Source organism: Strigops habroptila, chromosome 8, assembly GCF_004027225.2.
Source record: "Strigops habroptila isolate Jane chromosome 8, bStrHab1.2.pri, whole genome shotgun sequence".
Classification (NCBI taxonomy): Eukaryota; Metazoa; Chordata; class Aves; order Psittaciformes; family Psittacidae; genus Strigops; species Strigops habroptila.
Genome location: NC_044284.2, coordinates 59,276,799 through 59,287,327, shown reverse-complemented (window position 1 = coordinate 59,287,327; position 10,529 = coordinate 59,276,799). Strand labels below are relative to the sequence as shown.

Below are 10,529 nucleotides of genomic sequence, written 5' to 3'. Positions count from 1 at the left end.
CTGGGAACAAATAAAAGCCTTTTTGTTGAATGGATTTGGCCAGCGGGCAGCCAGGAAGGTTACTGAGCATTGACAATTGCAAATCAAAGGAAGGAAACCCCCCTCTCTCTCCCTCTGCACTCCCTTTACCTGCTGTTGTGTCCAGCTCAGAGCTGGTGACTGAGTAGATGCTCTGAGCTGGGTCTGGCTGGAGCAGTGTGCTGAGGACTGACAGGGGGAGCTGGGATGTTTCAGGGCTGACTCCTGCGAGGCAGCTGGCACGATGGCAGGAATGCACCTGCATTAGGAACATATTTTCAGCAACTGTGTCTGCTCAGCCTAGTCTTTCAGTGTCAGCAATGGGCCATTTGACATTGGCACAGCAATCACTGCGCACGGAGGGCGAGGGACAAAATGACACCAAGTACTGACAGCAGAATGACTGTGCTGCAAGAACGGAGACAGGAAAAAAGAGAGCAGGAAACTGAAGAAAACAGAGAGAAAAAGATTGCACAGCTGCAAAAGTGATTCTCAAATATCAGCCACCAAAGAAGTACTATAATCAGAGTAAGAATTAGAAAAACAAACAGAATTTTCCATTGGAATTCATGTTTGGGTCTTAGCTGGAGCAGACAGTGATCTTAAAGGACCATGTGTGGTGCCAGGTGTAGTTACCTCTGAAAAACATGGCAAAGGGCAGCGATTCAAGTCCATCCAAATCAGTTAGAGTGTTCCTTGCACTGTTCCTGCTTATCGCCAGTCTGAATACAGCACTGGGGCACCCGCAGCTGGTTGTCTGGTCTCCTCTGACTGGGGCAAATGGTCATTCCTTGTCCCGAGGTGCAGGGATTATCGACAGAAAACACCCAGTGCTTCACAGCCAGTGAGTGCATTTTATTTCTCATTCAAAGTTAAAATATACACTTTAAATGATAAAAGTGGTTTTTTGGCATGGACGGTACAGTGAGAAGACATTACCCTCATCACGAGTAGCTGGAGATTCACTCTGCCTGCTGTTCCCAGATTCTGTGACTCCAGGTCAGAAGCTGTTCATGATGGAGCGATACTCTCTCTGATGTTCCACCAGCTTCAAAAATACTTCGTACTTCTTGTCATAAAATCTGTATAAGAAAGTTAATTTTTGAGGTTTTAAGATTTTGAGTTTTGAGATTTTGAGATTTAAATCCCCTGTATTATACATATTTACTTCCTTCAGGTAGCACCAAAGCAGCTTTGACTCTTTCCTACTTACAACTTTTACTGGGATCAGAGTCCTCCCAGAGTGCAGTTTCCACCCAAACGAGTGATTCACTCCATCGCCAGCTTTGATTTCCAGGTGCTTTTTACCCCCGGAGCTTTCCGCCATGGAAGCGGGGAAGCACTGGGGCCCCGCTGCTCTCCTGCCCGTTTACACCGGTCGGAGAGCCCCGGGGCTCACGGTCCCCATCCTTTAGCCCACCATCCTTCAGTCCCCCCACGGTTACTGGAGCGTTCATTGCTGTTGGAGCCCGCTTCCCGCGGCTGCCCGCCGCCGCCAGGGGGTGCCCGCGCCCCGCCGTGCGCCGCCACAGGGAGCAGCTGCGGGCGGAGCGGCCCCGCGGCTCCCCGGCCACCGGGTACCGGCCACCGGCCACCGGCACCGGGCTCCGGGCTCCGGGCACCGGCTCCTTCAGGGCTTCTGCAGCCCCTCGGCGGGGCAGGGTGAAACTGCGCAAAGCTCCGAGTGCCGCGGGGCCCGCAGCCGCTTTCAGAGTGCAGCGAGGGTCGCTCATTGCTCCCGCGGCCCGGCACAGCTCCTCGCATCCCTGGAGCTGCTGGTTGGGGTTCGCTTACCCAGGAAAGCCGTCACGGACAAGATTTAGGGCAGCCCAGAGCCCACTGACAGCAAATTACAGCCTTCGCTTGGGCGCAAGTGTGGTAATCTGTGGGGCTACAAGAAATCTGAAGTGGGACTTTTTACAAGGGCATGTAGGGACAGGACAAGGGGAAATGGTTTTAAACTGATGGAGGGGAGATTTAGATTAGATATTAGGAAAAAATTCTTCCCTGTGAAGGTGCTGAGGCGCTGGCACAGGGTGCCCAGGGAAGCTGCGGCTGCCCCATCCCAAGGCCAGGTTGGATGGGGCTTGGAGCAACCTGCTCTAGTGGAAGGTGTCCCTGCCCGTGGCAGGGGTTTGGAATGAGACAATCTTTAAGGTACCTTCCAACCCAAACCAGTCTGATTCTATGATAATCCTTCAAAAATGGGGGTGGTAACTACTACTGCTTTCAAGCAGGGCTATAAAGAGACAGGCCTTAACTTCACACGCCATAAATCCTCACAGAGAACCCCACAAAAGTCAGGATTACCTTTTATGCTCATGGTTGGGCTGCACAACTCTCCCAACTTTCCCCATTTTCGCCATGGCCTCCTAGTAAAAGACAAACACAAAGTGGAAAAGCCTGGTTTGATTTAAAATACTTTTTGACAAGAACAAGATGTTTCAAAACCAATCGGAACATTACTGGTGTATTTTGTTTCGGCTGAACAGGCCAGATGGCATAAAATATGTTCAATCCCATTATATAGTAGTCATGAGAACAAAGTACTGCAGACCCCTCAGTAAACCAAAATCTGTTCCTCTTTCTTACTGGGAGTCCGATGCAGAACAGACTTATCTTTTGTTATTTACACTAACCAAAGGAAATGTTTGACAACGCATCCCCGGAGGGGAGATTTCTCAAATAAAATGATACCGTACATGAGACCCCTTGATCATATTCATGAAGTATCAATTCCCTGCAGCCAGGGAGGACTCAAATGTGCTCCAGAGGCTAAAGCTGACTTGCAAAGTTCTGTTATGGAACCCACAGCCACCCTCACATTCTGGTATAAAGGTGTAAGAGACAGACTTTGATCCCGCTCTGCTTTTGGCCAAAGCCAAGTCAGACGAAGGGATGCGGCAGAATTCCCTGCAGAAGGAGTCTCTGGGACAGTCACATGTGGAAGGGAGAGGATGGGATTATTTGGTTCCTTTCCTGATCTCTCTCAGATTCTGATTTTCTGTGCATTCTCCTGAGCAATCCCACTGGAATGAAACAAGAAGCATTAAAGCAATAGCTTTCAGATGGAACAGTGTTGAACATAAAAGATCAGGATTCAACAATCAGTGTCTGACTAAATCTCAGTGTATGTCATTTCTACACAGCACCCTACGTCTGTTTCCATGTTCATGCCCAAAGCACAGCACTGGGAGCATATCCAAATGACCCTGGAGATCAGTGAGCCTGCACTGCTGCTGGAAGCCATCTAATCAACTCCTATGGCTAGATCTTTAAAAGGGTTGGATGATTTTATAGGCTGGAATACCTGCTGTAGTAAAATCTTTGCTTTGTACTAATCCAGCATTTTACAGCTGAGGATCTCCCACAACTTTACAGCCTTGCTGAGCAATATAAGTGCAGTTCCACCAGCCCAGGAGGCTCTGAGGATAAACAAGGTGATCAGCAGACCTTACATCTTCTGGTTTCCCATCTCCCCTGTGTTAAAGAAATAAGATCAGGACCTAAATGCCAGGAGATAAGTGGCATTCCCAGGAGACCCATGAAGCCAGCCACTTCCTCCCAAGCACAGCAGTGTTTGCTCTGCCACCTGTGTACCAGAGCAGTAGGCAGATCCCGCTCTGCCTGCCTGAACCTGGAGTGCTACTTGGCACATTTGCTTCATCCTTCAGCATCAACATGTCCTCTTATACTGCCAGTCCACATGTGCAGCTAGAATATGGAACACTTTTTGCATGTGGAACACCTACTTGCTACATTTGCCAACTTCCAGGGGTTAATTCTGGATGAAATCATGGTTCCACCAAAGCAAAAAGCACTGCCAGTGATGGTGTAGTCAGGGTTCTACTCTGCCAGGGCTTCTGGTAAAACAGCAGGGAGCATTTCTGTGCACTCCTATGCCCACACTCTTTTGTATGTGCAGAAGTTGATTGTACTTTGATTCCCTGAGAAACACCCTTGAAATAACACTTCCAGTGAGATAGGGTGTTCTTTTCTCTGGAGCATGTGAGCCTGCTGGCACCGACACCCTGCACACCAGCCAGATTAAAGTACTGGCATGGAAAGGTTGATATCTTTCCCAGTAAGTGTAATGGGCATTTTATTCCCTGTTCTTTAACAGGGGACACTAGCTCAAGCATTGTTCCTGCTTACAATAGCCCATCTTTTACTTAGACCTTGCAAGACTGGCTGGATTTAGAGGCTACCCAAAAAAATGAATGAATACACAGAAAAAAACCCAACTCAAAGACAATTCCTTCTGTTGCAATCAATACTGGTTTTCCAGATAGTGCTGTGTCTTACAGAAACGACAGGCAAAGCCCCTTGAAGCCCTCTCACTAATGGAAAGAGTCACCTTGCTTTCAGCTCCCTGCTTTATACCCCCTTTTGAATTGCCCTGGAGATATTGCACAAAAATAAAACCAAGAGATCTAAAGGGTCTGAACATCTCAGACAAATCCACATTTTTCCACATGTGCAAAGAAACACGAAAGGGAGGAACAAACTTTGCCACTCACTCCTCTGTGCACGTGCAGGACTGGCTGCTGCTGCCCTGTTTGGGCAGCACTAAGAGGACAGGACACAAACAGCGCTGATCCCAGGACATGTTCTGCTTCTGCCACAATTGCTCTACACACTCATGTTCTGCTTTACTGTGGGGCCTCTCACGACTTCCAGTGCTGAAAAACGCATTACTGCCTCTTTGGGAAATCAGCTAGCCCTTTGAGATAAACCTATCTTCAGACAGGTTTTATTTTTATCCTGTTACTCATCTAACTCCAGGTCTCCTTAGGCTGGTTCGAGAGAGAACAGACCTCAGTGCTGAGGCCACCAGATGTGGGAGGTGTGCGGGCAGCCTGGCTCAGCTCTGCCATCCCGCCGGCTGCTGCAGCCCTAACCCTGGCTCAGGGTCCTTCCTGCACATCCCCTCACTCCCCACCTCTCCACCACCTTGCTGGTGCCCAACAGCACACACGGCACCTGCGACACACCAGCTTTCAGACCAAGCGCTTTGCAGCAGTGGTGTTCAAAGGGTGAAACCGAGTCTCCACAAGGCTGATGAAAGCCTCCTATGCTCCCTGTGAGGTCTCCCCAAACCTGAAACCTCTGGCACGGAGATCCCATCCTCTGCTGGGCAGCTGCCACTGCTCCCATGGGGCTGGGAGCAGGACAGGTAGAGAGGTCTCTAAAGGAAAACTGCCCCCTCAAGGCCTCATCTAGACTAGGAAACAGAGCCTGGCTGCTGCTAATCTTCTGCAGGTCCACCTTGAGCTAAGGAGGAAGATGCCAAAGCAGTCTTTCCAGTTTATCAGCTAAAATACTCTTGTATCTTTAAATCTACTTAAAAATACATAGGCCTTTGAGAACCCACAGCATTAAGGTCTCACAGCAACCACTACTGTAATATGGAATAACATGTGAAGAAAATACCCAGCCAGCAATTTTCAACAACTCACTCATTCTAGGTTGCTCCAAATGCCCTAAATGAATTCCCTCTCTTAATTTGCTTTTCAGCTCTGTGTTTTTTTGTTGTTTAAAGTCAGTTTGGTCATTGTTAGTTTGAACAAAAACTTTACTCCCAGAGGAGAGTCTTTTCAACAATTTTCTGGGGACAAAGAGGAACAGAACATTGAAAATATGAATTTATAATGAAATAGGAAACAAAGGAACATTCGAATCGCAGAACTGAATCAGATCAACCTTGTGCACTGTTCTCTCTCCAACAAAGCCTTAAATATAGCAAAGTGATAATACTGCTGTTCAGAAATAGTTTGTTTGAGGGTTGACATCCAAATCCATAATTCCAGTCCCCAAGAATTTCACAATCTTAATTTGAATGACGCTCTATCTTCTTTGTTTGCCAGTCTAGACTGTACAATGAATACAGTGACTTAAACACAATGAATTCTCTCTTAAAACAAAATATTTTGTAAAATTGCTTTTTAATCATTTCTTTTCTCTCTTTCCATAAAGGCTACGCTATAAATAAACCCTGAAAGTTCGCATTTGATCATCGTTTCTAAAGGCTGGGCAAGAGGCAAGTGAAGGGTTTACACAGAAAAAAAAGAGAGGCACTGTGGAGCAGAAATAAAGAGATGCATTCATGATTTCTAACCTTTTGTTAGAGTGTCAAAGCTGAGACAGATACAAGCCAGTAAACACTCTGCTTACCATGGAGAGAGTCAGTCAAATGGGGTTACCCTGACTGGGAGAGAAGGGACCCAGGCCCAGGAAACCAAATTCTCCAGGGCCCACCAGGATTGCAGGACAAGATGCCATTTTGCTGCTGGAAGGGCAACCCAGCCGGGGAGGGCAGTAGTCATTCCAATTCACTTGGACTGGGGCTTAATTCTGCTCTTTAGCATGATCTGGGCCAGGGGATACGTTTAAGACACCAGGGCAGCCTCAACAGGCAGTAGATCTCCCAGGGAAACTCTGGAAACAAGGGAAAACACTATCTTCTGGGAAAACGCTACTTTCACACAGCATATGAGAGCTGGACATTTCAACCGTTCTCACTTTAATAATGGAAAGGAAAAGCAGCAACAGAGCACCAAATTACTCTGTCACACCAGAAGACACCAGGAAAAGTGTGTCAGTCCATCATAAAGAGCCTTCAGGAAGTGCTTACAAGGACTCCCTTTAGATTGGGAGACCAGTCTTCTCCAATTCCCTACTCAATGGGCGCCTGAGAGAGCTGTCTTAGAGCACCAGCACAATCCTTCTTATCCCACAAGAGGAGCCCATCTCCCTTGGGACTACAGCAGCCAAGGAAGATCAGCCCACTTGTGAAGAGTCCCTAAATCTGCTTCTCAGTAGTGACTCGAGGACTTATGTGGCTGATTATTACTGACAATTAATGGGATGTAGGTCCTTAAAAGCACATCAAATGAGAAATCAGATTTAGGGATGTCAGGCTTGACTAAGGAAGTCAAGTAACAAAATCCCACTGAAATGAATGAACTGGGAACATCAGTCCCTTTAAGAATTTGGGCTTTTGCTTTATTTAGGTACTTCTAAAATTGTATCTGAAGTTAAATGGATGAGGCATGCGAGCACAAATGCAATTTCCCAGCTGTTTTCTCCCCACATATTCATTTTGATAACCCCCAAAAATGTTTGGACTTTTACCTAGTGTAGTTATGAACTTAACAGTGACAACAACCATGTATCATCTCGCATTCTACTGTACAATTTCAGTGGCTGAAAGCATTTGGCCAGCACATACAAAAACACACAGTAAAGCTCACCAAACTCTGTAAGTACACCATGCTCCAGTGACAGCAACGGTGTGCTGGCTACTTGGAGGAAAGATCCTTGGACAATAAGAAAACCAAGAGGAGGACTCCAGTGCAAATGAAGTAAGTTTTCTCAGTGAACACCACTGTCCTACGGCTTGTCCAGTGACAACCACTGCACCAAGAATGACTGGCCTGTGAATGATGGGAGGGATGCAACACAGCTCTGCTGTAAAACAGCCACTTACAACTAATTCAGGAATCTCAGAGCAAGCTGGAATGAGATGTGTGGCTTTACTCTTCCCAAGCTGAAGTTGTTAATTCACCTCATCTTACCATTCATGCAAAAGGAGGAAATTACGTTGACTTTTATTGTGCCTATAGAAGCCACATGATCAAATGCTGCCATTCTTACAGCCAAACGTGCTGAGAGATCCATACCAGCAAATGTGCTTCTTCACATGTTCCTGAGAGTGGCATGAGTGTATGTGTGCAAAGTCAGTCTCAATTTCTGAACAACTCAGAGCTATGAAATATAAATTTCACCTTCATTACCCTGAAAACATTGCCCAGGCTCCTATCAAGCCAGTCTCGACCCCCTGGTGTTTTGTACAGTTCTGCTGTCACAAATCCAGCATCAGAGGAAAACAATGTAAAAGTCGCCCCATTCACAACAGACTGAAATGTGGTAACATTCTTCCCCACCAGATTGGTTCTGATTTGCAGAATTCAGCAGCCGTAAGTACCTTCAAATGAACATGGCTTTCTTCACACCTCTAAGTCCTCATAACAAATACCATAAATAATGTTATATGTAATAATTCTTCTGTTCTTCAACAGTGAAGAACCTCTCTGTTACTCATCTCTATTCCACACACACAAGCTACAGAAGCTAACCATTATAATTTTAAGAAGTCCAGTCAGAGATGTATATGGATTTGAGGGGAATAAACAGATTTCCTGAAATGCTGATGTTCCAGAAAGACTTTTAAACTTTTCTAAGAACTGCAAGCAAGGCTGCTATTTTCTCATTCTTTTGCTTACTCAATAGCCTGGAGATGCAAAATTCATCTTATCTGTGCTTACAGGAGTGACATGAACATATTTATGTAACACAGCCCTAGCAGAACATTACTTTTTAGTGGTATATGACTGCATGAAGAAAGCATGTGATGGACCATATACCATATTTTTCTAGTGGTTTCTTTCCCCCCCTTAAATCTGTTTGAGTTATAGGGGCAGATCTTGGCAGCATGCACAAAGCCCCAAATCTGTAACTCAATTCTCTGTGGTATTCTGAATGGAGCGAGCCAAGTTTTAAAACACATTATGGATAAATATTAGAGCCGAGCAAAAATTTCACACCTAAGACCAAAGTGTGAAAATTTGGCTTTCATTCGCTTAGTGAAAAGGTGGAAAATTTCACACAAGCTTGTATTTTCCTTTTGCTCTGTTCCAACATGGATTTCTGTGTTCGTATCAAACCTCAGAGAGAGTGTTTCTGACTGTCTGCATCTGTAAGTGGGACTACAGAGAAGGAGGGAGACGAGGATGGAAGAATGGAGGTCCAGCGAGCAGGACATCAGCTCAGGACTTGAGTTCAAATAAGTCTTTCAGGAAGAGTCACTGACCTTTTGAATCTCACTATCCATATGTACAAGAACAGCACTGGCTCACCTTAGAGGAGTATTTTATGCATCTGTTTGTTGAAGACTGTTAACAGTGCTTGAGGCGAATCAGGCAGATGGCTTCAAATCCTACAACGGTTTGGGTCAGAAGGGACTTTAAAGATCATGGGGTTCCAACCCCCTGCCATGGACAGGGGCATCTTCCACTAGAGCAGGTTGCTCAAACTCTACCTCTAAACCATTCAACTTCAGCTGACAGAGGCCAACTGGATGGATCCTTAGTACTGAGACATGGTAGTGTTCTGGTTCAAGCACTGACTCAGGATCCAGAAAGTTTGCAACAGATTCCCCAGGTGTTTTGGAACATGTAATTTACTCTCTTAATTTTCAGCTACCTCTCTGTGAAATAGGCTGTACCCACTGTTTTCCCCAGGTTGGTTTGGCTTGTACACAAAGGTTTTAAACTCTACATTTGTCCCTAATTTTTTACTCCGGATGGTACACAGTGCTCTCAGTCCTGCACAGCCCTCCACACCTCATTAAAGTACATATCGCCTGACCTGTCCTGTACTACAGGAGCATGGTCTTCACTCCTTAGTGTCAGACACCGGAACAAGTGGAAGAGGGATCACGTAACAGTGGAGCCAAGTGCAGATAAGGCCACAGTACTACTTCTACCTCCAGCACACCTACTTTTACTCTGCTGCAGTGACTACACAGATGTCAGACAGGCCGTAGCTCAGTGTCACACACAGATTGTGCTTCAGCCAGGCAGACAAAGCCATAAGAGGAGCAGCAGTGGCAATGCAGCTGCTGTGAAGGGTGGCGTGTCGCCCCAGCCATGATATTCATTACTTATTCCGCAGACCAAATTTAGACTGGGATGAGGGTCAGCTATGATTGCCACATCATCTATCAGCTGGAAACTATGTTTGAGTCTAAGGTCCAGCCACACTGCTACTAAATATAGGTTGGTTTGTTGTTGATTTGACTCCGTGCTCCCCTGAGTTGCCTTTTACTATCAAATAATTAAGCAGTTTGCTTTGTGAGGGTTCCATTGCTGGCACCTCGCAGTGCCCAAAGCTGCTTGGATGCAAACTTGACAGCTTAGCAGGCGTTTCAGTTTACCTGGGCAATGGAAAGAGCCCAAGTGTTTAGCTCCTGTTTCAGTTTCACAGATTGCTGGCAGTGGGTGCCATGAATCAACAGTCTGTGGGCAACATCTAAGCAGTCTGCACCAGAGCTGGGGCATGGTTTAGCAGCACTTCCCCTCACAAGAGCTTGTATGGCTTATTCAGGAGGCGTATGTCCACTTCACAATGTCTGTGTGTGAAGAACCGAGATAGCTTTAACACAGCCAGCACAGACATTGATAAGATGCAATCACAGCAGCACAGAGGTCTGCCCAGCTGGCAGCTTCCTTGCCAAAGGAGAAGCTCCCTGACTACCCACCAAATAACACCAACAGTACGTTTCTCTCACCCCCTTCTGAGATGCAATAAATTTGTTTACGAGGCACAGCATCACTGTGACAATAGACTAAGAAGGTTTGTCCATATAAACCACACGAAAATCATAGAATCACAGACTGGTTTGGGTTGGGAGGGACCTTAAAGCTCATCCAGTTCCAACCCCCTGCCAT

The 10,529-nt window shown here is 46.3% G+C and overlaps 1 protein-coding gene across 6 annotated transcripts in view; it reads right to left on the bottom strand.

Moving 5' to 3' along the window:
* The window catches only part of FGGY (FGGY carbohydrate kinase domain containing), a 299,368-nt gene that overhangs the window by 1,342 nt on the left and 287,497 nt on the right, over positions 1–10,529 (bottom strand). For 4 of the 6 annotated variants that reach the window (XR_003992624.1, XR_003992625.1, XR_003992627.1 and 1 more), the window contains 2 exons: positions 2,329–2,390; positions 130–1,100 (listed from right to left, as the gene is read on the bottom strand). Coding sequence is in view for 1 of the 6 variants with exons in the window: in XM_030494718.1 (XP_030350578.1) it covers positions 1,019–1,100; positions 2,329–2,390 (144 nt within the window). In the remaining 5 variants the exon portion in view is untranslated. Of the gene's footprint in view, positions 1–129; positions 1,101–2,328; positions 2,391–10,529 lie in introns of those variants that run through there. The other 2 variants (XR_003992626.1, XM_030494718.1) reach the window with 1 other exon arrangement.